Below are 25,777 nucleotides of genomic sequence, written 5' to 3'. Positions count from 1 at the left end.
TGCTTTTGATTAAATCACAGACTGCAAATCCCATGTTGATTTACTGCAGATGTTCCACGCAGCTGACCTACACATATGTTGCAGAAACACTAAAGCATTTCCAGGCACCGGACAGTTACTGACAGCACTACCTGGAAGCCCAGATCACCCTGACTGTCAGACCTCTGAGGTACCTGAGCTTCCAGAGGTAAAATATTGGCTGCTTGGTCTCAATTCCAAGAGCAGCCTTATGAGGAACTTCTCAGGAGCAACCAACCCCGTGCCCTCAGAACAGAGCTTACTTGGCCGCTTGGACAAGGCACAAGGGTGCTTGGACAGGGCTGCCGCACGCAGAAACAGAAGCAAGCATGGCCCATTCAGCTACCACGAGGAACAGCCAAAGGCTCCACCAAACCTGATATCCATACGAAGATTTTCACTATGTAAATGTGAGGTCTACTGAACATGTTTTCTCCCTACCTCTTCCCCATGTCCTCAAAAAAAAAAAAAGGCAAAAAAAAAGCAGCTCTTCCCCCAGTAATAATTGAATAATATCTCCAGGAGACTGGGAGCAGCATTAGTACTTTTCTGCTAAAAGCCAAAATCTATTTTTTTCTTTTCAGTTCAAAGGAAAAAAACAAAACCAGAGAAAAAAACCACTCAGAACAAATTGAACCTGTTGGTGGAAGACAGTACAGCTTTTCAAAGAGTGAGAATTTCAGTTCTTAATCACCACTTGCCACTTGATGGGGGTGGTGAGCTAGTTATGCAGGCCTTGGCTTACAAATATAAAACAAGATGTTCCATGGGCTGTAAATAGTAGTATTTTTTTTTCAGATTTAAAACAAGCAGTGCGAAAAAGTGCCAAAATCCAGGAGTGTCTGGAAAGTTTAAGAGCTGCTTGTTATAAGACACCCAAGCTAAATTCCACATGATATTTACGCACTAAACATTGTTAGGTTCAATTGCGTTTCAACTAAATAAACCAGATGCTTCATTATGGGAAAGATGAACAGATCAGCTTGCTCTGTGTGACTGGCAAAAAACAAACCGCATCTCCTCTGAAACACAACTACTGATACAGAAGCCTTTCCTGTACATGTAGAGAAAGCTATTTTTGTCATTCAATGCCTGTTACTCTTCATTTACTTCCCTTTTCATATATTGTATCTCAAGGAATAGAAGATATGCCCAACGTCTTTCTCCTTTCAGCATTTTACAGATCTTAACCCTATTTGTTGGTTAAAACAATGCTACTGAGGCTTGAAAAGCTTTGCTGTAGCTGTGTAAAAGATAAAACAGATGGACAACAGGCTAATGGACTTCAAAGGACTAAAAAAATCTGTTGAAGATACCTTTTAGATTTTATGATGGAGTGCGCAAACCATTAACTGTTCAAATACTAAAAAGATATATAGCATGTATTAAATATGATTTGTCTAGGCATGAAACAATTAGCCAATGATAAAAAAAGACCAACCTCATACCTTTATAATTGTACACAGGGAAGTGATTACGTGTTAAAAGGAAAGCCATAGCTCGGTTTCTTAGACTTACAGCAACAGAACAGGTAGATCCCAGTTGTTTGATCACTAACCCATACTGCTGTGCTTATTAGGTGTCCTGTTGATACTCTGAATAAAGCAGCCATGCTCACCAAACGTCAGTCCGAACTGCAAGGCTACACAAAGCAAAGTTCTGCACCCAAAAGAGGTCAGATTAGAAACAGCTTTAGAAATAATCAATTGCATCTAGAGAGGTTCAAAATACAGAAGAGGAAAGAGGTGAACCACAGAAACAGTGTAGGGTGCCCAGCATGCCCTAAATACAGATCATTTCAAGCACGTCAATAGCTAAGAGGTTCTTAACAGTGCTTACACTTGATTTATAAACAGCACAGAACAGTGGTTCCATAAGATATTAAAAAAAAGTGTAAAAACAAAGAAACAAGATATATACATACAAACTGAAAATTCAAAGGAAAAAAAGGGCAAGTCAAATGTTTTTAAGAAGATTTAGGCCTTCTGAAATTTAAACAGATTTCCCCTTTAGCATTTGGTAGAACAGCAATTCCAGCAAGACTAGAAAACCAAAGAGCAAAACAACATAAAGATGTCCACTACCACAGATGATTTATTTATATACTAAGTTAAAAAATACGAATATTTTATTACAAAAACTTTATCAAACAACTGTATACATACAGTTCATATTGTTAAAAGCCAACATGTCAATTGATACTTTATGTACATTTGATTAATAATGTCACAGAATTGTAGAAAAGCATCACTCAGCAGAAACTGATTTGGCGTTGGGAAAGTAGTTACCACCCTGCACTAGAAGAGACAATATAGGAATAAAACATTTATATGTTACAATAAAAATACTTATTTGCTGTGATCATTTAAAGCAAATGGATGCTTTCTTTCTCCAAGAAGAATCACCATAAGTGGAGATTAAAGTGCACATAACCAACGCATTAATAATTCTTCAGCAATCCCATCTATCATTCTAGATGCTCCAAGCACATCACACTAACATCAAAGATTTAGGACTTTTCTCTGTGGCCTAGACAGTAAGATTTGAGAGAAATTCAGCTTTCTAAGCTGCATGAAATAATTCTGGTGTTGAGTAAGATGAAGTAGGGTACAGAAATTTGGAAAAGTGTTTGGTGAAAAAGTCGGTGTAAATTTTCCCAGATACATGATTTCTGGGGAAATACTTTCCTTTTGATAAAGAGATTCATAGTATTTCATACAACTGTGGACCAAACAAGCAGAGCATGCAACAGTATTTACATAACAATCCTCGCAGTTGTTCTTTGTGGGCTACATATAACACGGTTTGGAGCAACACTGCCTATTTTATGCATAAATTTTTCTAGGCAATCTGGGGAAGAAGAAAAAATGCCACCAACAATTTGTTTACTGTGGAATAGGGTCCTAAACTAGAAAAGTGCTCCTCAAAAAAATGTAGCTCGAAATATTGGTTTTTTCTCAGAACAAGCTACATAATAAACCTTACAAAATGTAACAGTCAGTACTAGCAGAGCTGTTGAGGGCAATAATTTTAATAAACTGGTCCATCTTGGATAAAAGAATGCTTACACATGTTACAATCTATTCAAAAGCAACAGCTGAACAGGCTAAATTTACATCCACAAGAGAAGCATGACATGTTCACTGAAAACAAAGTGAATTGCTGGTAATTATGGTTATCATTTTTATCACACCAACTGGTCACCAAAGAGATTTTTTTTTTTTTTTTTTCATTTTACAAATGTGAGAAGTTCTGAGACATTATAATTGAAGAGCATACTTCATAATCTTAGGCACTGGACCCAACTTAGAGGTAAAACATCCGTCCACATGATCTAACATCCTCAGGTTTCCGAAGGCCATCCATATGAAGTTTACATACAGCACTACAAATACACATCAGATACTGCTGTAAATTTGTAAGGAATACAAAACACTTAAATACAACTTTCACCCCATGGCACATCAAGCATGGCAATACCACTTGTTTCATCTCTGGTTTGCAACAGTCAGTTGTGGTTATGCTTAATTGAGTATTTTCCTTTCTGTAGCTGAGAAATATACAACTTGGACTTGCTTCCATCCGGTCTTTTAAACCAAACTTCATCGTGGTTAATTGTTGTAATTATGGCACTACAGAAAATGAGAGAAGAAGGGTCGGGGGAAGAAAAACAAGAAGAATTCAGAAACCTTATAAGCTAATAAATAGCCTCAAAACCACAGCTGTATTTCCATACAGTAAATAAAAACATGCATTAGTTGTAAATGCTAGACCCAAAAAATACTGGCTGCATTGTAAGGATAGTTTTAACAGAATTCTTTGATAACTGCATGTTATCAAAGTCTTTAGTGGAGGTAGCTGATTTTTCAGCCACCTATCTATTTTCTTCTCCTATGAGAAAACTCTCAACATGTACAACTATGTTAATTGTTTAAAAGAACAAGTCACCCATAGAAAACACAATAGACTACCATGGTAAAAACCAGATCTGTTGGAAAACATACTCAGAAATTACATTGAATACAAAGCATTTGGAAAAAAGTTAAACAGATTAAAGCCCAAGACTTAACGCAGGAAAAGTATTCAACTGTTAGTCATTATACCAAGACCATAAGAAACAAAGTCAAAGCCTGATTTATTGAACCATTCTTACATTAACCCTGCTTTCAAGCTCCTTGTGGTAAACATTAATACAAATAATGAACACAACTGCCTCCCCTTACATGCCAGGAAAATTTTTTTTTTTTCAACTAGAACTGATGACAAAAAAAGGCTCAAAACCAGAGAGTGAAACTGTTAACAGAAGAAAGATCTATCACACACTGAGCATGACAAAACTCCCTCCAGGAAACTCTTCAGCCTTAAAAGCTGCTAAAATCTCGAAAGGCTGGGAAAGTTCCAGCTGTATGCTTGCCCTGTTAAGCATCAGCAGCTTTTGGCTTTTGTCAGACACAGGATACTAAGATCTTTCTTTGGCCCAGTGTAACTGCTATGTTCTGCTAAACTAATTCAGAATTTTTTACATTCCAGGAAGAATATATAGTTTACTAAAATACCTTTCTGTTTCAGCCCTGAACAAACACCAGAATCTCCAAAATCTGTTCCCCTTCACCATACGCAGGGAAGAAAAGAAACAGCCAATTTTACAGTAAACTACTGCTATATGACGTTGTTTTTCCTGGTTAGCTGTGCATATTTAATCAACACTGTGCTTAGATTGATTTGCCCCATTCAGTAAAAGGTAAGATATACATTTAATTTAAAATATTGTTTTAAATATACCCACCTTTTAGAGTTTAAAAATATTATCCATACAGAGAAAATACATTTAGGTATCATCTTAAACATTCAACAAAATTTGCACTGCAAAATGACAGCTCCCAGGTAGAGCCTTTGTTAAGAGAGGGAAATACTGTAAAAAAAGTTCCACCTCTTTTCCTTCACAGCATTAATCAACTGAAAACAAAGCTTAACTTTAATGGTATAAAGCGGTTTCCCATAATTATTTTTGGGTGGGCCAACAGATCAAATTGTCAAAGCAACAAAACCCCAAGATTCTCAAAAAAACTTACTCAAAGGCTATTCAGCTTAAATTGTTAGTGACATCTTAACTTGACAAACACCTCATTACCTTCGGTGAATTCCAACCTTTACTAGCCTCTCCCAGAAGTTCAGCACTCAGCCTTCTTTGATATTGCCTATCTTCCAAAGTGAACTAATAAATGTTATTAAGGTAGCAGTATTTTCGAAGAAGCCTTTTTCTTCAACGCTGTCATCCTAGCTACTGCTTAACATGAATGTACAGAGCTGCATAAACTCAATAATCTTTACCTTGTAGGACACTCATCTTTCTTATCAATGCATATTGTTTGTCCACGTCCATACCACTCTCCATCATAATAGAGTCTTCCTTCTTCAGATCTAGCACTATGCAGGTGCTTTTCCAATTTGACAGGTGCTAAAATGATCAACAAACGTAATTTAATATTGACTTGGCAGAAGTTAATTAGATGTTTAAATACAGTTTCGTCAACTTATTTACACAGAATACACACTTTATCAAAGTAGCCTCTCTCTTAATAATTGCAAGAATGCATGAAAATTGGAAGCAAGACACCTTACTTCCAGCCAGATAAGTTATATTTCCATTTTCACACAGAAGCTATCTTTCTCATAACCTTCATATCGCAGGTATGAATGTTCACAAATGAAGTAATGCAGTATAGAGAAGACTTCAAATGGCAGAACCTGAAACAACTTCATCAGCACATTACCACAACATGCAAGTAGGAATACGCTGCTAAAGAAATACGCCACCTCCCTGTCTCCTCTCTCCCTTTTCCTCCTTACTCACCACCTTCAAGTATCTGATTTTACCTAGCACTGACCACTGACGTGCTTCTCATAGCTCTGCTTCAGGGCTGTAGCTTGCAGTGAACGGGAGCATCCTTCAGAAAGCACCCCTAGGGTCCAGACACTCTATTTCCTGCCTCATCTTGTGTAAACACTGGCATAACTCGCTACTACTAATTGGTGTAACCCACTTTTAGAAGTCTAAATTTTTGTTGAAAAAATTCTAGAATTCACCTGTCAACACCATCACCTGCAATCGAGCTACAAGGATCAGCACCTGAGAGAGGGAAAAGACAGAAGCCGCATCTTCCAGCCACCTCACCCCATCCTCCATCACTACACCAGGGCCAAAATAAGTATGATTTGCCTAGATGCAGTTTGCATCACTGCACATAGCAAGTTCTGCCTTGTGAATCCAGATTATGTTTACTTACGTTCTGGCTTTACTCTGTGTGGCCCCAGTGTAGCCATTGCCTTGAAACACAAAGAAAATTGAGTCAGGAAGCATAGTCTTTTTTTTAATTAACTGCCAGCTATAATTGTGAAGTTACATGCAGTGTAGCTCAGGATACTTGCTTTTATACGCAAAAGGCAGAATCAGAACAAATCTAAAATAAAAGTGTGTTCAATGGTGATTCTGTAACTAAATAAAATAGCATTTTGAGGGTGAAAAAAATCACCTTCTTTAATAAGTTTTAATTTCAGATAACTCAGGGTATTTTCTAAATTAAACCCTCAAAATTGCTGTTAGGTACTTCTGTCAAGAAAATACAAAATTACATAAACTCATTCTGAAAAACAAAATGCTATATAAACAACCTACTCTTTTGACTCATAGGTTATATTCATAAGCTCACAAATTTTCACTCACATAAACTCTAGGTCACACACAGTATTAAAGTAGGTTTAAAAAACTCCAAGCATTTTTACAAGTTTCTCTTTTTGTTCACTTCTTGGTTTTTTAACTTATTTCCAGAAAAGGCAAAATCCCCAGTAGATTCTCAGTTTGTTGCTATTGTTTAAAATCATGTCACACTACATGAAAGAAACCAAGGGAAAGGTATTTTGTGTCTGTTCCTCTGATGTGATCGGAAGAGAAACATCAGACAAGTTATCACATAGGCATCACATTTTACTACTTATTTACTTACATATTTAGGAAATATGTACAAGTATAAATCAGGATGGAAATTGACTCAAAGCCATTTCCCACCAAGTTTTTGAATTCACTTAAGTAGTTTGCTATTCCGTAAGCTGGGAAGCACTAGGGTACTAGGGGAAATGTTCTGACTGCAGGTGCAAGGCAAGGATAGCATTTCATTACAAAGTTACTTTAACAATATGGCAAAGGTCTGAAAAAGGCACTCTGCACTTAAAAGCTGAATATATTTTTTAAAATACATCAATAAGTCATGGCAAATTATGGACTACCCATTTTAGAGATAACCTTTTCCACCACTTCATTCTATTCCTCTGTGCAATTTGGGTAGAGTCAGAAAAAGCAGCAGTAACATAGCTTGAACTGCAATTAACTACTGAAGAAATAAAAACCCGTTCAGTTTTGATCATGCAAGAAACACATTTATGTATTTTTAAGAGGCAAAAGGACTAGACAAGAACACAGCCACCGGCACTCGTCTTTTCATCTTACCTTCCTTATTGTTGTCCAGTCTTCAAGTATATCAAGATCTTGTAACATATAAACTATATAGGGGCGTGGAAAAGTTAAGGAAAACTTTTAAACAGCAATAATAAAAATACTCTAATTTGTTTATACAAATATATTAATAGCTCTGTTCCGCCCATCTTTCACACAGAGAATACCTACGTGAAGTGAAAGCTCAGCAAAAATAAATGCATCTTTGAATTATGCAACCTAGAAGTACACTTGAAAAATTATTAAGAAAGATAAGTAATAGTATGTAGACAGTTGTTCAGACTACTGGAGTTCAACATGAGGATAAGATAAACAAATGTGATACAACTTCCATCCTTAATGATTTAAAAAATAATTTTATTTGCAATACTACAAATTACATTAAAATTCACTGCAATTTCAATATACAACTGCAAATCAGCATCTACACTAGTATCAGCTATAATAAAATCATTATTTTTACAGTATTCTGCTTCATATTTGTTTGAGAGAAAAGTATAGACAGCACACCTCTGAATATCAAATATCCAGAAAACAGGAAATAAAGGCAAAGCCCCTTTCTATCAACTGTAAAGTAAAAAATTGTGTATTAGAACAATATGTAAACTTCAAAACAAAACTCCACATAGCACATCTATTTCATTACAACAGTCTTCAGTTCTTACTTTGTTTCTCCCCATTTCATCTCTGAAAAACAAGTTTAGAAAAAGGTGCTATGAATGTTTGAAAACTAAATCTCCTAAAATGGGACTTGAGAGCTTTAACTTGCATTCCATTTGAAATTTTAAAAATGTTTAGCCATTTTCAAATTTGTTTTCTTCTAAATTAAAGAATTAAAAAGCAAAAACCATGTAAAATTTCTAGGTTTTTTTTTATTTTAGTGGGGGTTTTATTTGTAATTTATAAATATTGCTTATTTATTTTATTGCTTTCCACAGGACAGTACAAACTGTCAAGTTCATAAGTGTTCTAAAATCATAAGCTAAAAGAGCAAATTAACTTAGTGCACAACTTAAAAATTCTCAGCTTTATGTATTGCCTGAAATTGCTGGGGTTTTAGACCTAATACTATGTTAGTATTTTCTGTTTGGAATGCATTCTAAAATAGCAAGGTAGCTCATAATTCATAGAATCTGATGCTACTTATATGGACATCCCTAACACAGGGATGACCAAGAGGTAAAGAAAATACACTTTCACACAACCTGGCACTGAAATTGCTAAAAAGAAACTTGCACTGATTAATACCACTTTGCTTTTAAGCACTAGTTAAAAAATATCTCTACTAAACTGAATTTATGACACGTCCTAATGGAAGAACAGTCATTATTAGGACAAATAATCTATCTGGGATGTGTTCCAGTAAATCAACCATCCTGAAGGAAGGTATCCCAGTGATGACAGTTTTTTCAGAACTTCTTCCTTCCCCCTTCTCCTAATGTTATAAAACCTTGTGAAACTTTGCAGTAACTTCGCAATAAAAAAAGGCCTTTATACCATACAACATCAATACTTAGAAGTTTGTCTCTTTTAGGTAGTCTCCATGATTCTGACAACTTCTAAGCCATTGCATGTCTACCCTATAAAGATGTTAAGCTGGGGGTAGGAGTAGAGAGAACACTCCGTTTACAAAGGCATCTCTTTCTTTCTCTGGAGAAAGATGACATTGTCTCTTTGGTGTTATATCTTTAAAAGTTTCAGCTGCGCTGCGTGCTTGTCAACAGCTATGAAGAAGTCATCAATGCAAAATTCTTAAAACACTATACTCACTCTATGGGAGCCCCAGACCCACAAAAATACACAACTTGTCAAATGTCTCAATTCTTGGAATTTTAAACTTTTAATCAGAAGGTTCTGAAGTCTATGAAATTGTTAAGATGTAACAAATTAAGTAAAGATGTCCCAGTATGAGAAGCAAAGCTATACAGGAGAGGTTACACAAGTCAAGTTCACTTTGTAAACATAATGCCTAACCTTTTCGTGTTTTTGCCTTGTAGCTCTAAGTTTTGAAGAGTTAGAAAAATCAACTTTCAGAAATATTCTCTATATTAAACTGGCAGTTAGATTAAGAGAACCTTAATTTCAATTTTCATAATGGGATGTATCAACATCGTTTCTCTAATTTGAATTAGAATACTATCTGCCAGACAAACATCTATTTTGAGAAAACACTATCATTTCAACTTGTTATTGATGACATCTGTAATAAAACTAGCTATTAAACAGTAAACACTACTAGAAAGAACAATGATTTCAGTAAAAGGATATCTGATACAACAACAGGTTTCTTCTTATCTGGACTAAATGGATCCTTCCTTTTCTTCCTGGACTGTAGCTCATCATTCCATAATTCTGGAAAGACATAATAAGAATATGCTATGAATCAGAAATGCTTACACGTTTAGCTCTTTCTACAGCAGAAAACATTGTCCAAAAATGCAAAGCACCACATTTTCTGTGAGGTGCTGTTTCTGAACAAAATGAAAGTGTTACATGATTATGTTGCAATGGATTAATACTCTCAATACACACAAGGGTTTCTGACAATTAAGAGACCAAAGTTTGTTTTAAGCTTAAACTCTACTCCCCACCCAAAGTCTACAGCTGAATAGCATTCTACTGGATAACCCAAAACTCACCAGACATACTATGTGTACAGTCAACTAATCAGTAGCCACCAGAAGATTAAGGTAAAAAAGCAAAACCAAAACCAAAACACACACCACCAAACAAAAAAACCCAAACTTTGAACTTCTATCCACCTGAGGTAATGTCAATGCTATGCCTGTCTTCTTCAAGTCTTCTAATCTTCTCTTCTAGTTCACTTTGTACAGTATCATACAACAGAAGCTTTTCACTCTGAAGAAAGCAAGAAATTACACATTTTTACATGACTATCATCTAAATATATATATGATAATATAAAGCCTTAGTGGGAGAAAGGTAAGAGTAGCTTTAGGTGAAAATTTTTCACAATTCATAAAGCATATGACATTTCCCTCTATCCACTTTCTTAGTATGAGATCCTAGGTCCTTAAAGACAAGCACGCTCACTTGGCATAAGTGTAAATATAGTTATCAAATATCAGTACCAAGAATAACTAAGTATATAAAAGTTACTCTGGAGATCTAGCTGCATGCTGTTTGTGTTTTGACACAAATACAGTATTCTAGTTTTGGATAGCAAAGATTTATTCACAATGAATAACTGTGAAGTAGTGACATCTATGCCACCTTCCATTACAAATCAGAAAAGTGAATGTCTTCATGGAAAGCTTTTTAATAAGCTGTCTCCAATATTAATAAACCTGGAGTCATTCATAGAGAATTATCTTCTAATACCACAGTATTTATAATTGTCTGTTTTCATAGAACTGAAAAATACCTTCCCACAGAAGAACTTATTGAGCACATAAAATAATCTAGATAGTTGTTCTAAGCAAAACTGTCTACCTTAAAGCTGTAGGAAACACTTTTAAAGTACTGCTTTAGAAAAGTTAGCTAGTTTGTCCTTTTAAAAGGCTATTTCTGATCCAAATAAATTAACATAATGCCTTCAATGTTAGGTGTAGCATTAGCACTTTTTATATACAAAGACAAACAAAACCACACCGACGTGAACTTTCTACAGCACTTTGTGCAGTCTACACTCTCTTGCATCTCCAAGTGTTTCAAAACAAGAAAATTAGCTTTATAGTAAATTGTTCTCAGTTATAGTTCACCACCTAGGACCAATACCAAAATTACACAGTAGCTATATAGATCAGTTACCCTTTTAAAGTCAGCATCAAAAAACCAATAAACTCTCTAAACCAGTACTTGGAATTAAGCTGAGTTCCAAGCCTCAAGGAAATAGATTTGCTTGCACACTTCCTAAAACAGAAGTAGAAAATAGAGGAACATCTTTTAAACAACTCTGGAAAACAGAGGGCTTGGACTTGCTCACTGAAAAAACACTTTCAACAGCACAAGTCACTGCATCTAGCTATTTGCTACCATGACTCCACCAGAAGCTGCAGTCCCTACAGCCAAGTCAGCAAATGTCTACACCTCAACTGCTCCTGCCCACAGCACAGCATACTAACAGAAACTTACCTCTACCAATGTTTAAGATAGTCTGCTGCAATGAAGCAAAACAGTTGAGGAATAGACGAAAACAAAGAACCCCGCTCTATTAAATGGCTGTCATGTTTATCATTCCCTTCAAGTTACAAAGTATTTAAATATTACAAAGACCTGCTTTCATACAGTTTTCAAACCCTAATTATAAAAAAAATTCCAGTGCAACTGAAAAGGCAGAACCTCTTACATATACCTGAAATGCCAAATGAGTGTTATCTGTTCTGAGACAGTTTTAAAATTCCATTTTAAAACTGAATAGTCTTTGTGTTTAGACATGTTTTGCTTCAAGCACTTGGTGACAAACAAGGTGTGAAAAGCTGTTACAAGCATCAGAGGCGTTCTTGCTGAATGGTTATATTCCAGCGGAACAGTGATTCTACAAGCAGCACTGCTGATTTTAAAGAGCTTTTCTCCCAAGAGACCCTTATTGAATGGCAAATATTTAAAATTTGAAGGTTTCACAGTATAGAAACAGCAAAACAAGGGGCAAGGACCATGTTAAAGAAGAATAATATATAGCCATAGCAAATCATTCAATCACAGGTGAGAAACCCTGCAAGTCTGACTGCATTCTGTCCAACCTCAGGAGTATTCACAGGAGCGAAGACAGTAATGAGTAGTTATACCTTGCTCCAAGGCGTCAACAAAATGGAATTTTTTTTTAAAAAAGTACATAAGCACATTCTTGCTTTATTCATATAGTAGGAGCCACACACTTCAGGAATATGGAGAACCACTCAGAAGAAAACACCTTTAAGCAACTGTAACAGGGGGTCAAGGAGTACTATGGTGCAAATCCCAGGATCTGAACAGCTGTGTTACAGCATTGGGCATACATGTACTTGAGTATTTGTACCCCGGTACCCCCTATTTAAATGTTTATGTTCAAGGAAAGAAATTATATTTCCTGTAACTGTTTTTAAAATGACAACTCTATCACTAGCTGGCCAAGACATCTTAAAAAGACATCATTATTATTATTACTGTTGTTATTAAAATATAAGGTAATTTTTGCTAAATCATGTCAGATACTTTCATTACTGTTCTTGGTAATTTTTTATAACAAAGGTTTAAAAAATCATGTTGGAATCTATTAATAAGAATCTTCATGAAAATAAGAAACCTTAGGTATACTTATATGCAAAGCCAAACTAACATAAAGCTAATTTTTATAAGCTTTGAATAACCTCTTATGTGGGCTTAAATATCACAAGGCAATTCTTTCAAATAGCAAACAGCAGCAATAATAAAAACATGCAAAGAACTTGCAAAGCATGACACAGTAAAGTTAGATGAGATTAGCTATCAATGTAAAATATCTGGCACAACCTCACAGTGCTGTCGAGAGGCTTGAATTTCACATTCATACTTGTTCTTCACAGATTCCAGACAAAGCTCTCTATAGATACCTGTAATCAGACAAATTACAGCAATATTACTTACTTTAGCTAATATATGATTTCAGAATTCTCTTTTTAAGACTCCCTGCAAGTCCCAAAACATGCACATAGTGGAAAACACAGATATATTATATTAGGCACTTAAAGTGGCCAACTGCATAACAGAGTGAAATAAGAACAAGTAATCCCTTAATTCTGAAGATCTAAGGAAAAATAAATGCTATTTTAATTTTTTCCCCTATCAGTCAACAAATTACACCAGCAGTCACACTAACTTTACAAAGTAGGTCTATTTCTCATTTCTGATCAAATTATCCTGGCTATTCTCAGTTTTCAAATCCATGAAGCACTAAAAGGCCTGTTCTGTTCTCTAATCAAAGTTTTAAATAGCTAGAAAACTGAATGAAAGAACAAGCTTTCACAAATTAATATCTGGAATAACGCTTACTTTATAGCGCATGACCTTAATTATATCAATTAACAAGATGTTCTTTTCTTAGAAATAGCCACCTCATGATACAAAGGATACTGCTTTTGAGTATTGGCAGCATTTCTTATACATTTCTGCAGGCCTATCTACCAAACAGCTGAAATAATCTGAAAGATATTTGAACTGTAATACCTGGCAAGTAAAGATAGAACTTGATTTAATATATTCAATGGAATCAACACCACAAATTGTTCCAGATTATCATCTTGAGCAGTTAAGTTTGCACACACGTTGGTGCTGTCTAGCAAGTGAAGAACTCCCCAAACCAACTTCCCTTAGAATTCAGTTGACTATAAATTAATACAGTACAAAAGTAACAATACTGTTTTTCAGAGGAATTGCTGGTAACGAACTGCAAAGTATTATGTCAATCATGTTTCAGCTGTGAAGTCTCTTTTGATCTAGATTCAAGATGTTCTTTTCTTACATCAGTATGTTATGATGCCTTTTTTTTTTTGTAATATTTATGGCTGACTGGCATATATAGGTCTACCAATTTATAATCACTGCTTATTAGCCTGAAATCAAGCAGTATAGGCATGAATACATCTAGAAGAAACAGCTGTATTCCTGACTTGCTGAAAAAGTCAAGACCTACATTTTGTGTGAATAGTGCTCAGTGCCTTAGAGAGCAGACAAACAAAAGTTTCTTCTCTACTACAGGTGCAATTACATCCATAGTTCAGTGCTTTTTCTTTCTCCCACCACCACCCCTTCCTCCCTCCCCTCTCACATAACTACTAAGGACCTATTTCTACCTGCTGGAGCTCAAGCCCTGCTACTACCCACTTCTGTCAAGGCTCTCAAACAGAAAGAGCAAATAAGCCTGTTCTGCAGTTTCTTGCTTCCTCTGGAATAATTTTATCAGTCTCATTCACTTGAGGACAAAAGAAAAAAAAAAAACCCAAATAATCCTGATTTCTAGTCTCAACTTCAAGGAAACTTCATTGTTTTTATGCTGGACTCTTTTTACATTGGAACATGGATCTTCAGTGCTGCTGAAGACAAATCAGGAGAATCCATAATATGCTGCCTATCCATATCCAACTACATAAAAGCACTGACACAGTTGCACTTAAAACTGAAAATCAAAAGCCTGGATTAAGGTTGCTTTTATATCAAACCTTCTGCAAGTTCAACTGTGAACCTTCTGTGAAACCCAAGTGGGCTACTTAGGACTAGTCAACTACATTTGGACTAAGATCTTAAACCCCACACATTCCAGCTGAAGAAAAGGGTCATGGAATAGACCAGGGGGGAGAGAAATGCAATGGACCAAAAGATTTCAAATTCTCTTCATAGCCTGAAGCCACAAGTACTAATGAAGACATACTGAATAGCCTCAAGTAACACTAGTATTATGAAAAGTATAAGCAGGTTTACCATTTTACAGTTTGCCTGCACCACATTTCTGATGGATTTCTTAAAAAAGACAGTGGCACAACTTCTCTGGCTAGAGAGATCACAACTCTCTCCTTTCGGCCTTCTGACAGCCTGTGTTAGGTAACCCTTAGACAGCTGAATTACTCCTAAAGGAGTCTAGCTATAACATGAAAAAAATTTACAGTAGGGAAGTACAGAACTTTTATCTTCTTCCAGGGTACAACTGTATAGTCTTATGGAACAGTGGTATTGTAGGAAGACAAAGTCCTTGCATGCTTCTTCTGATGAGCGTAAAAACCTATCTAAACATTAGTTTTAATAATTCAAATGCAGCTTAGATAAAACTGCTAAGGACAGCTTCCCTACTTCCCCAGATGGAACAGGAGGATGGGAGCAGAGGAGTAGAAGAGACACAGACTAGAAGATCAAGAAAAACACAATCATCTAAGATGATTTGGCAAGCCCTTTATGAGATAGCACCTACATATCTCTTCACTTCAACAGTGACCAGTGTGCAGACTTGATCCCAAATCTTCTAATAAAAATTATCAGGTTTTAATTCACTAATTTTGTGCTTACTACACAAAGCAGACAGCCATTAAATGAAACATTAAAAAGTCATATTTTTAGTGTAATGTTATAAGGCAATTTGTGCAAAGACTTCAGCAACCTATTCATTTTGACTTGAAAAATATTTTACATTTAAAACCATACCACAGTATTTCTAACTTTAAAACACACTCACATTTAACAATTCTGAAGAAACAATTAAGATTGACCTTAAAATGCATAGCAAGTTCATACTGTTGATACAGCAATACTCATTTTACATGCCTACCTGCCACCTTGGTACGGATTTGCATATTTTCTTGTAAAGCTGCCAACGGTTCTAAATATTCAGGTGCTTTTCCAGCTATGACCTCTTGTAGTTTTGCATCCACTTGACTTAATCTTTCTTTGTAAAGTCTTAAAATAATAGAAATTTAAAAATAAGTATTTAATTAAAAGCAAACACAAGTTAGAAGAAGTATCTTTAAAGAACTATTCTGCATGTCTTTGTTTTGGAACACCCACTGAAGCAAAGTTAACATTTGTTACCATTCGAATTTCCTAATACATATTTTCTTTTTGAACAATATTCCACATGTCTATTAACCCTTTCTGGAAAAGACATGCAGACAATCAGGTAGAAAGTCATGATAAAATGAAGTGTATCTCCATCTCTAAGGAAGAAGAGGAAAAAAAAAAATCGCACAGCTGTTAATAGGATTAAGGTGGAATAGGAGGTGAATCAACACAGAAGAGGAAGACAGGAAAGGGTGCTACAATACATAAAAACAACATGGCTTACATCATGGGAGAGAAAGTTAGACATTTTGTGGACAGAAACACCCATTTGCTTTTCTGTTGACATCTCTCTTCCCACCCTACCATAAACTGAGGAAAAAAAAGAGAGGCAGGCTCTTATTGAAGCAACCCTCATCTCACCTCCTGTGGAAATCCACATATTGCATACTATCACAAATATCATGGGATAATTTCTAACTGACATCTTCCACTCCTGCCAAAAGGAAGTGTATTTAAAATAATTTTATTTTAGCTAGAATTCATTCCTTCTATAAAAGCTGATATTTACTGGCAGACAATGAAGAAATCTGCTTGCATTTTAAAAAATTTAATGTAATATAATATCAATTACAAGTACTTCAATCACAATAAAGCTCCGCTGTTTGTAACTGATAACTTCAAAATAGTGTTCAATGGTAGAATCATCAGTATAACCAGCTTTTCCTGTTCTCATTTTTTACTTTGCACCCCACAATCAGAAGCTGTAAAATTAAGGCAAACATGCATGAACTCTGTTAAGAACAGATCAAATGTTATCTGTGTAAACAGATAAACATATCTTTGTTATATTTGTGTAAACAGATGTAACAGATGTCTTTGGGACAGGGACGTAGCTTTTTTAATTGTTTAAAGTGTATAGATAAAGTAATGAACTAGATGAGAGAAAGTTCATGTATGCTGATACATCAAGACTTCCTTGAGAAATAGTTCCTGTCCATCTGCCACCAGCCTGCTCATGATTTTTGGTTACAACTCTGTAGTTTAGGCATGCATACCTAACCTAGCAACAGTCCATGATCACTCCCCTCCTTCTTACCTGCAAACTATTAAGAGTATGATACACACAATCTGTTCTGCAGTCAACTGACAGCCCGCAGCCGATCAACATCCAGTTTGTCAGGCTCAATACTTGATAAGCATGCTACGCGCACAATCGTTAACACAGAGCTACAGCAGAATTATTTAGCTAGAACATAAGCATGGGTGCACAGCGCATGACTTGGTCTGTCACTAACATTTGGTTACACAGCACCAAGTTCCAGCTACATCAGAGCAAGCAGTTATGGACTGGGTGCTCCCAGCACTTGATACCATGCAACAGCTGATGGAGTAAAACTGTTTATCCAGTACTTTCCAACACTGATTTGCCTAAAATGTGTAACTACTATCAACACAGTAAATCCCACTTCTCTCATAGCAAGCAAATTCAGTTTCCCCAAAAAAAGATGAGGAAGCAGATACAATCACTTAATCTCTACTACTGGTTGTGACTACACATCCTATTGTTTATATACCTTTTTCTTCTTTCCCAACTTTATCAACCCCCTACTCACAGCTGCTCCTCCCTATAATCCTTCTTCCATCATTCTAATGCTGTTTTGCCAGTATTCCCACCACCGAAGTTCTTCCAGCCCTTACAAACACCCTGATCTCTCAGCTAACCAGTGTCTACACAATGTACCCTGCCACAGCCTTACCACCTCCTAAACATGACCCCTAAACCCCCCAAAATACTTGTTTGTTCCTTCCGAAGATGACCCTCCTTCCTATTTATTCCTGTAAGGTTTGTTTCCACAAACTGTTTTCAGTCATCCAAGCCACACAACAGATGGAAGAGTAGGACTGAACGCAAAAGCTGGCAGTTTTCCAAATGCCAAATCAGTCAGTACCGACTGGTTCCAATACTCGTCAGTTGGCTCCATCTCCCAGGTAGCTCCACGCTCAGCCCAAAGAAGAGCAGCAGGACAAACAGCCTTCTCTAGACACTGCAGCAAGAAATTGCTTGTTGGGCAATCCTTTTCAGGCCCTATTTGATAGACCTGGCAGTGTGCCATTAGGCAAAGCAAGTTGTATGTCTCAGTTCTGTAGCAGAAAGAACTATCTCACAATAGAAACACACATCTGAAATGTAATGACAACTGACCAGATTTTCAGTTAAAATTCAGTTAAAAATGTCCAAAAATAGACATGGTCTCCTCAAAGTTTCACTTGTCAGGTACCCGATTAAGTTAGTTGCCAAATTACCACCAATTTAAATTGGAACAGATGTATCTAGCTTGTCTGTGCACCTGTGAAAAAACTTAAAATACATACAATGTATGCTCTAATACAAATGAGACTCACTTCTAAATAACTGTGGCTATTAATTTAATCTCTTCTAAAGTAAAAAAGACCTTATGAGGTCTTTAATACTGATGTAGATATTATGGCAACTACAGAGAGCTAACAGTATTTTCTATTTTTTTTAGTATTGGTATCGGGTACCAACTATAAAAACTGCTGTGATAACCCTGCAAAAAAAGCCCTAATTTCTTACTTAGCAAAGACAGTGCTTGGGTCTGTCCCATATATGTCAAAGGATGAGAAAGATCTGGAGAAAATAAATAAAATCACAGATTTCACTAAACATCACAATTCCTTGGTTCTGCTAGAGCATTTTGATGCAATTAGACTCACACCAGCCCTTTACAGCAACAACACTTCAAAACCATTCCTACAGCAAAACAGAGAATAAACAAATACATAAAAGTATTTAGAGGAACTGCCTGCAAATAATTTCAGAACTCCCAATCCTTATTCTTCACATACGAAAGAAAAGAAACACCAGCTGCACACAATATTCTCACAGAATGGATCCTCAAATGAAGCACTTAAAAGCATTAAAATACTTACTGATCTTTAAGGTCTGTAAATTGCTTTTCAAGATTGGACATTTCATCTAAACATTCCATTCTTCTTCTTTCACAGTCCTCATCATCCATTTCTAAAAATAAAAAAAAAAAGGTAATTTCTTTTGAACAATGTAATATATCTAAATAAACTGGGTATTTTGTTTCAAATGAATGTGAAGCAAGCCTGAATTTTAGCCATAAATAGATTATCATTATTATATTATAGCAGAATACAAGAAATCACTTGCCATACAAACTACAAAGTAAGAAAATTTTGATCTAATTCTAGAAGAAACCCCATAACCATTTTTTTTACTTCCTCAAAACAGGAAACATTGTCACTGTAAGACTTTAAGAGGTTACACTTCCTGACTAATCCTAAGAATGCATGAAACAGAAGAACTAAACATTGTGTATCACACCAGAAGAAAGGCACCATTAAACATAAAGAGTTATTAACCGTCACTGAAAATTCAAGTGTATCCCGAGTTGGTATGGGCAAAAGCAAGTCCTGAAAATTAAGTACAGGTTCAACGTTGCATCTGACATATAAAATTCAAGGTTTTGTTTCATTAATAATATTTTTTAAAAAAAGTAATGCTTGGTTTTGAAAGCAGGTTTCATGCTGTTCAATTGGGAGAGTACTCCAAAGCTGAAATATTAATGTAAGAACATCTGTAGTTTATCTTAATGACCATTTAAAATGACTGCATCTCTAATGAAACATTTCTTAACCTGCGAAGTCTATAATTTTGCAGAAACTTGATTTTATATGCTTTTATTTAGCAAGAGGAATTAATATTACACTATTTCCACTGGTTTTTGTATTATTTATATTGCTGATTTTTTTCTTAATTTACCTAGTAAACATAAGCATAAAGTATAATAAATACCCACTTTTGGGCCCAAAATTTTGACACTTGCCATAGACATCTACTAAACATCAGTTGTTACCTCCACTACCTTATCTTAGACTAGAAAACAGAAAATCTAAGCTAAAAAATTCTTGACTCTATGCCACCCTTCCCAGAAGGGAAAAAAAGGGTTTGTTAAGCTGTAATCAGAAGTTACATGTCCTGGAACTGCTTTATAGCAGCAGTATCTCCAGGAATTAGCTCTCTACCATTATGGTACAACTGACCAATTACCAACCAGTTGGAGAAGACATGCAGAAGTCTTCATCCTTACTGTTTTGCAAAAAAGAGTATGGCAATTTGCAAAGATGATGAGGTGAAAGTAGCAGCTTCAGGGCCAGCATAGCTACTTCAGAGGATGTGACGAACTCAGATGTTCCACTTGGACCCTCAGTGTATAAAGTTTTCTTCACATAGCTCCGTCCTGAAAATATCGCAAGCTTTTAAAGACTAAAAACTACACTAGCCCTTCTCTGCCTGGATATGAAAATTAACAGGCAGTGGAGCAGCATTAATCTGTATTGCAATGGTGCAAGTCCAAATCAAAGATCTACTGCAGTTTGACACATTACAATTAGAACAAGAAGACAGCATGTACAAAGTTTTAAAACACGATATAATCTAAGTATTTGAAAGCAGATTAAAGACAGAAGATAAAAAAATACACTGAATGTTTAGCACACTGAGGAAGGTGGGGTAAGAGAGTATCAGGCTGTTAAGAGACATTATTTTATTTTAAGATACTGTTCTCAAAAGTAAGGTAGATCCTGAACCCCAGAATTAGGCTGAACATCAGATTAAAGAGCAAAGTTTCATTTCGATGCCTGATGTAATAATCAAGCCAAAATTGACTGGGCAACTTTCAACTCGGTCAGACTTAAGGAATGTGGCAGTCATATTACTCAGAGAATTGTCTAAAGCATTTATATGCTATAAAAATAAAGCTTCTTTATAATCTGAAGGCACCTCCCTGTGAAGCCAGACAGGAACAAGCACAGGGATGCCAACAGTTCTCCCACTTTATTCTCAAACTCAAGTACTTGTTTCAGATGTGTTCAGCTATGCTCTTGGTTCCAAGTATGTTTTAGTAAGGAATTCACCCAGAAGCTTTTCCTTAAATTGACATGGATTTTATTGTTCGTGTCTGTTTAGGGACTACAAATAAAGAAAACTGAACTGTAACCCTGGCTGAGGATCAGTGTGACACTCACTGTCAGAGGGGAAGAGGACTGCTGCTTACATTTTAAACTTGTGTTGCAAGGAAAGTATAATGCATTGCTATCTGAGGGCACAGCTGACTCTTGTAGACAATGAAGTAACACATAGCTTTCTCCAATCTCCTCTCAGCTACACTTAAAAGTCTTTGACTTTCTGCCTAGAAGCCTACATTCTACTGAATGGCAATTCACACGCTAACTCACTCTTCAATTCTTTCACCTTTAGCCTGCCTCAAAACGAAGATTTTCAGAGTCCTGAAATCTCCTTAGTTCCCCAGTTACTGAACTTCTTCCCCATGGCCTTAAGCAACATACAGATTGGGGAATACGCAATATTGAAAAAGCAAGTGGTTTTTAGGATCAAATCTCATGTTCCAGCTGAGAATTTTCACCACTAGAGCTAGAAGATTCCTCATTTCATATTAAATCACTTGCTAACAACAGGCCCATCCTGTCTCAATGCTTCAGATTTCCAACAAAGTTTCATACTGCACAATTTAGGCAATTTTTAACCACTTCCAAAATCACAGTCATTCTTTTCCTACTACATTCAAGCAGCCAACTCAGTAACTAGGGCAGCCTGGTTTAAAGACAAAAAAATCCCATAGTACTTAAAATGTAACAGTGCCTAAAATAGCTTTTTTTTTAATAAGCTGTGGCCTATATAAAGTGCTCGAAAAAATGACCAAAATCTCATCTGAGATGGTGAGCATAATTTGTGGCTGTTTTACTTGTACTAATGTGCTATTCTATATCCTGGTCAATAAAAACCCTATACCAAATACAGAGCATCAACAGGAACAGGGCAGAAACAGTGCCAGCTCTAAGGGCAAGTTAACGCTTCTAACCACACCTCCCATATTCTCAGGTATCTACTGGGGATGGGAGGGGAAGCCAAATGGAAGCAAATGACAAATTTAACAAAAAAAGTTCTTCCCTTCAAAATCCTTACTTTTACTAATTTTAATTAAGACTTATTTTTTGTGGTGCTAATCATCTTATGTCTGTAGGAGCAATATGCTTCCATGGACTATGTTCCTATTTGTCAAGACACTGAGACAAGCATGTAATTTCCTGTAACTACCACTTGTTAAGTGCTCCCTTAAAAGCATTTCTCTGTGGAATTCAATGGAAATTATCTGGAGAACTTCTTGTATTGTTTTAAAGAAACATTCACAGACTACATTCACTTAAAACACAATTCTTCCTTCCTCCTCCCTAATCCCAAAAGAAACCAAAACAAGGGTAAACAAACAGAATCATTTGCCTTCAATAAAAATCAACCAAAGCATCTTTGAGGATATGTTAACTTCAAATTTTATAAAAGCCACATACACACTCAAGTTTTAGTACACCATAGCTTTGAAGCCAGCCCCATGACTGGCCCACTTTATCAGGCACTGCTGGGTCAGTTTGCAGCAGTTTTGGTGAACACAGGATCAGGCTCTTTTCCTATCAAGTTAAACCCAAAGCTTCACTTCAGGTACTGGCCAGATATTTTCCAACATCTATGGAGAACACAAGGGTCTGAAACAATGAATTGTCCTTCAAGCAGCTTCCAACCATACATACTCATTTCAGGCTACATAATCTGAAACAAACCCACATACTTTGGAGGTGTAGGAGCCTCAGCACTATCTACTCAGAACTACTTATTCTCTATGCTTATTTTACCAAATTAGTTGCTAACACAGACACAAATATCACTATGTTTACAATAATTTTGCTGACTCTTTCAAGCCCATACCTTGATGAGGGCCACAGTTCACTCACTGAAGAGGTCTCCTGTGTAGCACTGCATTAGACAAGAGAAGCAAGATCTTTCCTCAGATGAGGGAACAGCCCAGAACTAATGAACTCCCTGTTCCAGGAGACCTCTTGTCTAAACCCATGCAAGTCATTAGTCCCAAATTCACAAAAATGTGTAGGTGTCCTGGTAACTGATCAAAGTTGGAGGTGTTTACATATTCTCACAAAATTGCAAGTTACAAGTTAAACTGCAGGTCAATAGCAGCAGATCTAATCACTGATCACATAGTCCCCAGTGCCTGCCATTTACATACCAGACTCTTCACTGAGATGTTTTCCCTAGCTACCTTTTCAACAGCTACCTTTTCAACGTGTTGTCTTTCTGACAGCTTAGCATACAAAGGCCCAAAAAGCACTGAAGACAGTGCAACAAAGGGGACAGGAAAGCACAGCATACCAGGAAGGCGGGTAAGGATGGCAGCCAGCAATTCAATCCAGGTGGACAGCCAAGGACCAGCAGCCTAACTTGTAAAATGGGGTTCAGTCAGCAATATTTGCCAGCTCAAAGGCATGGGGGATGGACATGGGGGGAAAAAACAAACAAACAAAAAACCCCAACAAAAACTCAGTAAACTCTGTACAAACCATGGGCAGATTACCTGGATTTGTGGATTAATCAAGGCCTCACTGGGGAATCAACTCTGGGGCACAGTATTAACTCAGATCAAGGTCTAAGAGAGTGACATCTCTCCCAGTATGGCAGCCACACTTCCCAGCACAAGTAGTCTTCACTCTACTTCTGATGAGTCAGCTTGGCTGTCTTTGTACCACAGCTGTGGGGCTCCAGCACCCTGCTAGCTCATGCACAGCCCAAGCAAGGGCAAGGTCCACAAGTCCACATGGAATGGCCACAGCGGGACTTTTCCTGAACAGCATCAGTCAGCGTGAATATAAAAGCCATAGGATTTAATATTCAAGATCTCCCAGATCTTTTAATAACAAAAAAGAATTAACTGTACATTGAAGGCTTTAACACACAGAGATAAATCAATCACAAGCCAACATACGTAAAAATATAATTTCACAGCTCCCTAATTTGTCTAGTTCACAGCGTCCCACTCCTTCCAAGGTGCCAAGCCTGGCACTCGTGCTACATGTCCATGTGCTAGTACAGGCATGGGACAGGATCCCAGCACACCACTCTACATCAGTTAAACTGCCAGAAACCCATGTCAGGACCACAGCTAGCACTGAACAAACACAGCTACTGTTTTTCGGCTGCCCTTCAAGTAACAAAGATCCTGCTTACGGGGCCTACTTACTTATGGAGACCTAGTGATTCCAGAGCAGTGGTGTATGCATCTGATGATCAGCACATTTCCCAATAAGTGACCATTTTATAATTTACCCCTTGTAATTACAAGAGAAGTTTGAACAGATAATAACCTTCTTCTAACACAGTGGAAATCAAGCACTGAAAAAGTAATCCTTTTAAAACTGGATTTCACCTACTAGTACCATCCAAACTGCACAGTCCAGAGGAAGCTATGGAAAAAGGAAGGGATCTTCAACAGAGGTTGAAATGCATTGCAGAAGAGGCCAATCGTACTGACAGGGCTTCCAATGCCCCCTTAAAGACAGGCCTCAAAACATCTGATTGAAACTCACATTTTGCATACGAGGAAACACGTACATATATGTACACAGATGTGTGCCGCACGTACGCCAGCATGCCCAGCCGCTGCGTGCAGCCCGTACCGAGGACCCCGCTGCGGGCCATGCAGTCGAGCCCAGCAGGGCACAGCCCGCAGCGCCCACACGGCCCAGCCGGGCACCAGCCGGCTCCGGGCCAAGCGGGGCCTCCGGCCCGTGCGCCCCGCCACGTCCCTCCCCGCCGGCCGGCGGCCCGAAGAGGAGCCCCGGGGCCGGAGCACGGGCTGGGCCGGGCCGGGCCGCGGGGCGGGGTCACGGCGGGGGTGGGCACCGGCAGCCACCGGAGCCAGGAGGGCGGGACCGGTTTCCCCCCGGGGCAGCGTACCGGACGCTGAGGGAACCGCCGCGGCGCCCCCGCGGCAGCTGCCGTACCTGAGCTGTCCCCCTCCTCGGACACGGACGAGCTCTCGGTCTCCTCCTCCTCCGAGCTGCTGCCCTCGTTCTCCCCGTAGTCCACCTCCATCTCATCGTGGTTGTTCTCCTTCTTTTCCCGGGAATGGACCGGCATCGTCCCGCTGCCGCCGAGCCCCGGGACAGCCCTTCCCGCCGCCGCTGCGCCGCTGCCGCCGGCCCCAGAGCCCCGCCCCTCCCCCCTGCGCAACCTGCCCCGCCTGGCGCCCTCGGCGCCCTCCCATTGGCCGAGCGCCGCCAGCCGCCGACGCCGGCGCGCGCGCGGTGCATGCTGGGAGTTGTCGTCTGCCGGGAGCGGCGTGGGGGAAGAGGGAGGTGCCGTGGGGGGACCGTGAGGGGCCCGGCGGGGGGCGAGGGGTTTCCGCACCCCCTGCCCCGGCCATGCGTGGGGCCGCTCGCCACGGAGAGCTCCACTGCGCTCAGGCGGAGTTAGGAGCGCTTCGCACCTGCCCGCGTCTCCTGCAGGTGGCCCCGGCGGGGGAGTGGGCCTGCGGGGCCGGAGTTCAGCCGTTGCCGTTCCCTATCGGAGCTGCGGAGGGATGACGCGGGGCCTCACGTCTCCCCGCACCCGCGCTGCTGCCCAGGAGCTGGGCAAGGCGGCCCTTGAAACTCGCCTTCCCCTTGGCCTTCAGGGTTCTGTCCAGAGGACAGGGTTCACTGTGAATATCCACCTCCTTGCCAGAGCCTGTGTGCCTCACTTTCACGCTCGTGTGATGTGCTTTAAATTAAATTCGACTTAACTTTGTGCCCTATGGCTGACGGCAACCACTGAGAGCAGACAGGGGGAAGGGACTAAGCAGATACGCTGCAATTTGTGCAGGGTTGGGATGG

At 38.3% G+C, this 25,777-nt stretch overlaps 1 protein-coding gene across 1 annotated transcript; it reads right to left on the bottom strand.

Moving 5' to 3' along the window:
• Window positions 1–2,094: 2,094 nt before the first annotated feature.
• Window positions 2,095–25,121, bottom strand: BRMS1L (BRMS1 like transcriptional repressor). The gene is made up of 10 exons (XM_037395367.1): window positions 24,908–25,121; window positions 18,944–19,034; window positions 15,762–15,889; window positions 12,980–13,059; window positions 10,291–10,387; window positions 9,797–9,880; window positions 7,523–7,587; window positions 6,306–6,345; window positions 5,350–5,476; window positions 2,095–3,650 (listed from the first exon to the last, which is right to left on the bottom strand). Exons 1-10 carry the CDS (start codon window positions 25,041–25,043, stop codon window positions 3,527–3,529), a joined length of 972 nt encoding a protein of 323 aa, XP_037251264.1. The 5' UTR covers window positions 25,044–25,121; the 3' UTR covers window positions 2,095–3,526.
• Window positions 25,122–25,777: the final 656 nt, after the last annotated feature.

Source organism: Falco rusticolus, chromosome 7 (assembly GCF_015220075.1).
Source record: "Falco rusticolus isolate bFalRus1 chromosome 7, bFalRus1.pri, whole genome shotgun sequence".
In the NCBI taxonomy this organism is placed as follows: domain Eukaryota; kingdom Metazoa; phylum Chordata; class Aves; order Falconiformes; family Falconidae; genus Falco; species Falco rusticolus.
The sequence above is the reverse complement of the archived record's forward strand: the minus strand, read 5'-3'. Positions and strand labels throughout refer to the sequence as shown.

What these genes read in the sequence shown, in the direction of transcription:
- BRMS1L (XM_037395367.1), bottom strand. Translation starts at nt 25,043, where the DNA reads ATGCCGGTCCATTCCCGGGAAAAGAAGGAGAACAACCACGATGAGATG. An exon ending in TTTACAGACCTTAAAGATCA is followed by an intron (nt 15,890 to 18,943) that starts GTAAGTATTTTA and finishes TATTATTTTAAG; the next exon opens with ACTTTACAAAGAAAGATTAA. An exon ending in CCTCTCGACAGCACTGTGAG is followed by an intron (nt 10,388 to 12,979) that starts GTTGTGCCAGAT and finishes TGCTTTCTTCAG; the next exon opens with AGTGAAAAGCTTCTGTTGTA.